The sequence below is a fragment of the Monopterus albus genome, unplaced genomic scaffold (genome assembly GCF_001952655.1).
Source record: "Monopterus albus unplaced genomic scaffold, M_albus_1.0 scaffold51.1, whole genome shotgun sequence".
Classification (NCBI taxonomy): Eukaryota; Metazoa; Chordata; class Actinopteri; order Synbranchiformes; family Synbranchidae; genus Monopterus; species Monopterus albus.
The window spans coordinates 4215416-4220550 of NW_018127931.1; the positions used below are offsets into that span (position 1 = coordinate 4215416).

General features: G+C 41.5%; 1 protein-coding gene across 2 annotated transcripts in view; it reads right to left on the bottom strand.

Moving 5' to 3' along the window:
- The window catches only part of gas2l3 (growth arrest-specific 2 like 3), a 26505-nt gene that overhangs the window by 10703 nt on the left and 10667 nt on the right, over window positions 1-5135 (bottom strand). Inside the window, exons 1-2 of one of the 2 annotated variants that reach the window (XM_020601426.1) lie at window positions 4987-5121; window positions 3810-3865 (exon numbers count right to left, since the gene is read on the bottom strand). In XM_020601426.1, coding sequence (XP_020457082.1) covers window positions 3810-3833 — 24 coding nt within the window. In that variant the 5' untranslated portion in view covers window positions 3834-3865; window positions 4987-5121. Of the gene's footprint in view, window positions 1-3809; window positions 3866-4986; window positions 5122-5135 lie in introns of those variants that run through there. The other variant, XM_020601425.1, reaches the window with a different exon arrangement.

The window sequence follows — 5135 nt, forward strand, 5'->3', positions numbered from 1 at the left end:
AACTCTATGTTCCTCCCTCTTCTGGAAATAGGTGTTACCTACAATGATTGCCATCCTCTTAGCAAAGTCCACCACCATCTGTCCTTCTAGTTTCCTTCCCTTAACACCAAACCTGCCCATCACCTTTGTTCCCCTCACCAACGTGCCTGTTGAAGTCACCACTCTCTCCCCTCTGGGAATACTCTCCATCACCTCATCTCACTCACTCCAGAATCCCTCCTTCTCTTCTAACTCACACCCTACATGTGGAGCATAACCACTGACTACATTCAACATTACCCCTTCAACTTCCAACTTCAAACTGATCACCCTGTCTGACACTCTTTTCACCTCTAAAACATTCCTCACGAGCTCCTCCTTCAAGATCACTCCTACCCCATTTCTCTTCCTGTCCACACCATAATAAAACAGTTTGTATCCCCCTCCAATGCTATGCGCTTTGCTAGACTTTCAGAAAGCACTTCATTTAATCTTGGTAACTGGCCACAGACATTCCAGGTGTCCATCCTGCTCATGATCTTCAATCTTAGCTTGAATTAAGATTATCCGGGCCTGTTATTGGGGCTTGGTACCCAATCTCTGATTGTGGGGGTGATGATATCTCCCCCCTGACCTGGCATCCTGACTCCCCCTTGTTGTACTTCGTCAATCTTTAGTTGGGATAGCAGGTGCTTCTTGCAGATGTTAGAGCACTGAGCTACTAGTTGTTACAAAATATCCATAGGTCTCACATCCTCCGTATGTAACCCCTCTCGCTGGAGTTAATTGTGTAGTAGCATTCCAATAGTGCCCTGTTCCCCTCTTGAATGTCTTGTTCCAGTAGCCCACCCTTCTTGAATGTCTTGTTCCAGTAGCCCACTTGTCATCAGGTTGCCCTGGTTCCTCAACACCTGATGCGGACCTTGAGGACCCGGGCGACGTCCGAGCTGGTGTGACTCTTATTTTTCCTATGCTCATTACCCATGAGGTAGGCAGGTAGCATTAAGGGCCTTGCCTAAGGACCCAGGCTGGATATTGACCGCGCCCTGACCAGGGTTCGAACCCCCGACCTTCCATACCAAAGACAACTGGGCTGAGCTATCCAGTCAGATATATATATGTGGAGGGAGGGAGAGAGAGATTTATTCTGTTAAGCTCAAGAATTCAACATTTAAGAAATTTCAAATTTCGTCAAGTAAACTAAAAATCAAACTTTTTTTTTAGCTTTGTAGTGACTAGGTTTTAACCCCACAGCAACTGTCTATTGCCATCACAAAAACACTTCTGAAATGTGTTAAGACATCAGACCAAAACCTGCAATCCTATTTTACAATGCTTGTTTCTTACAGTCGAATTGACATGCAGTGTTTGTGCATATGCTATTGATATTTACATGACTGCACACATTTTGAGCATGGGTGAACAAAGCAGTCAGAGCGTGATCAGTTATTGAATGTGACTGCTCCACATGGGCAGTCAAACTCTGTGCTGAGCTCTGAAATTAGCTCCAGAGATTCAGTTTCTACAGCCTGATATGGATCAAAATACATTCAAACGCCCTGGATGGGATTTCTCCTTATGCTTTCAATGTTTCACATGCACAGATACATAGAAAGCATGAATCTCTGCAATGTCACAGTCAAATAAGAATTTTATTGCATTTGTTCTATGCAGACACTTTTTGAGATGCTAATAAGAAAACCACCACTGTTACCTGCATTCAGAGCCAATTTTAAGACGACAAACAGTTGGTGATTTGTAAGAAAAATGCTGGCCCTTGTTTTAGATGAAGCTACATTTTGGGGAAACATACAGCAGCTTACAGAGATACTGCACCATATAAACCAACCTAAATATCACTTGGCACAGAAAAACCCTCTAATTAACATGTTCTTTGGGATTAATCTGGCGCATCTGAAGCTACAGCATAAAACCACAGGCATAAACAACAGACTCTCCACAGCCTTTTCAATACATCGACATGACTCAGAGGTTTCCTGCCACATGTTATGTGCACAGCAATGGGATACATATTTTGCATATCCAAGGTCCAAGGCAAGACGGGAGTGTCAGGACTCTCCAAACCAGATGACAGAGAAAAGTATTTCTCAATGAGATGTGCCATGTGACAAATCTGTAATACTATCCATTTGTTGTTTTGAGATGGTTGACTTTGTTCATGGGAGGGGAAGTGGAAAAAGTGTTGCACATTCCAACCACTCCCCTTAACAACGTGCTGAAAAACTCCTCAGCGTCTGAGCAGTGCAAAGTCAGACAAGCAAAAACAAGACAGCATGCTGCAGCACAGGTGGGCTTAACAGTTGTTGAGTGGGAGACAGATGTCTGCTAGGGGTGTAAAGATGAACAAATATGAATTTGAAAATTGATACAAGAAACCACAGATTCAAACTAAAAGAGTTTTAAAAACTGTCTAAAATCACTGTGCTCCACTTTAGTGTGTGCATGCACCCTCTCTTGCCAGTGTTCAAACACACTTCCTTCTTAACAATGCAGGTCCAGAAAAAACGCTGCACATAGTACAGATAGCTGCAGGAGCAAACAGTGCTTGTTTTAGCAGTTACCTCAGAGTGCAGAACATGTAGCACTTGTGTCAAGTAGCCTATACCGCGAGTACCAAGGACCTCACAAGTAGAAATGTTATGAAGGCAACACACTGTTGAACTGATGGAAAGAGTACAGTTAGGTGTGAGAACAGTAGGCTTGAGGCAAGCAACAATAGTAGTGCTAGCAGCCAACGCTGTGTTCAGAGTGCAGAACATGCACAATTGTGTTGATATACCGGCATGAGTAACACAGACCTCACTAGTAGCAATGTTATGAAGGTAACACATTGTTGAACCGATGGAAACAGAATAGTTTGCTGCGAGGGAGTGTTAGCGTTGTTAGCAGCTATTTTGAGAGCACGTCAGCTGATAATTCCACCCTGTTGGGTTGAAGTCAATAACTGAAGCTAAAAGCCATTTAATTTGCAAAGACATGCACCTGTGTTTTTGAAAATGTGGGATTTGGACAAACCATAATGATTCTGAAGCTGAGGCACACAATAACAAGTCAGCAGGATTTCAGTGAAAAATGCATTCCAGCTCTGTATGATAAGGTGAAACAGCAGCTAGAGGTTTACTGTTCACCAGTGGCCATTGTTTACTATTGTTAAAAAGAGTAGACATGTTTTATCTATTTGGCTTTTGCTGCTTGAAATACAAAACTGCTTTTTAATTTCATACCCTAAACAGACACTTTATTGTATGTATAGTCTTTTGAATAAAAGCTAAATTAAAATTGATTATCTGCTGAATCAAAATCACTCTGAACCCTATCATCACACATTTTGCAGTATCGTTTTTGTACCTAATTGTGGACCATACATCGAGATATGTATTGAATCATGTGACAGATACGCAACCCTAATGTATACAGTGCTTTATTTAATCTGAATAACTTCAGCAATTTCAGAGAACATTGCCCTCAAATTGGCACAGTCCTGGTGACTAACTGCTTAGACAGTAAGAATGGTGCCGCCAAGTCTAGAGAGGGAAATAAAATGACTCTCAGCCCTACTGCAATGTCCCACCCATCCACAAAATTTGTCAAAAAGTTGACATTAGCCACTAAGGCTATAAACTAAGCATTATCAATCCAGTCAAACTTTAACAACTTGGATCAGAAAGGCATTTTAACATTATCTGCAAACCAAACACTCATTTATTAAGACAACTTTTTTTTCTTACTCTTCGATCTGTGTTGGACTTGTGCTCTAAAATTCCCCTCACACTAATCAAAGTATCCTATCTAGACAGTGATGGGCCTACCTGTACGCTAGCCTGGACAGCCATGACTGCAATGACAGATGATTCACTTCTTCATTCTGTGGAACAATAAAACAGAGAGGGCTGTGAAAGAGATTATGTCTGTTCAGAGAGAGTGTGACTGAGGAGGTTTAGGACATACCATAATTATCACCTCATGAAGTTTTTTTAGTCTTGCACTTATTTCAGACATGTGGCTCTTTTCTCTGTCTGTCTGTCTGTCTACATTACCTCCATTAATGTCATACTGATTCTTCTACAAACCAACTCAGCTTTCAACACACAAAAGTCAGTCAATGGTCTTTTTTAAATCCAGTGTGTAATCCAATTTGCAAGAAATTCAAATGTTGAAGTTCTGGTGGGTCAGCTGGACAAGATGAATACCATGTAGTAGTGATGTCCCACGTTGTGATAAAGTAATAGAGGAACACTAGGACTTTTAAACAGGACATAAGCTGCAAATAGACACTCAGAATGCACTTCAGGAAAAAACAAAACAAAACAAAAAAAAACAACAAAAAAAAAACAAAAAAAAAAAAACAAAAAAAAACAAAAAAAAAAAAAACACACAGGACATTGTTTTTATTGAACATATTTTACTGAACAAATGTTAGTAGAGAAGACGTTCTCTCCCAAAGAAGTGATGGGGTTAGTCTGACTGCTCCTCTCTGCCCTTTCCCCACACAGGATGTAAAGGACTACTCTGATGCTCAACCGTCACCAAGGCTGTGTGTTTGACAAAGAGAGGCATTGGGTGGGGAGGGGAAGCAATTACAAGCACATAGATCCTAATAATAGTGATAATTTGGTCAACACAGCTGAGGCAATAGTCCCAACACCACCATTTCCCCCATCCTCCACAGACATGTACACCTAAAATTCTCCACCAAAATACATTTGTGAAACTTCTACCCTGCAGTTTAAATCCATGTTTCTTCACACTGATGTCATTATGCACAAAGTGATAAAAAAAACAATGTTAGAAAGAGTAAACCTCCTGTACCCTTAACTAAAGATGCCTCCATAACCACAGACACTAAAACCACATCCTCAGCTGCTCATCAAAGGCCTGTCAGAGGGTGTCGCATCCAGTCATTGAACATCAGAACTGCAGCTCGAAGGAGAGAAGATGCAAGTCAGTGACCAAGGACAGGATGGATGACAGCACAACACAACTTACCTCAAAACAAAAACATTATGCCACCGAGCAAGGAAACTGCACCACACAACTCTAATCAGCCTCAAAAGCATGTCTTCATCAACACTGAGCCAAATCTGTGATATGCCGAGCGCTCAGGTCCTGCCTCTGTGGTTCCATGAGTGAGCAAG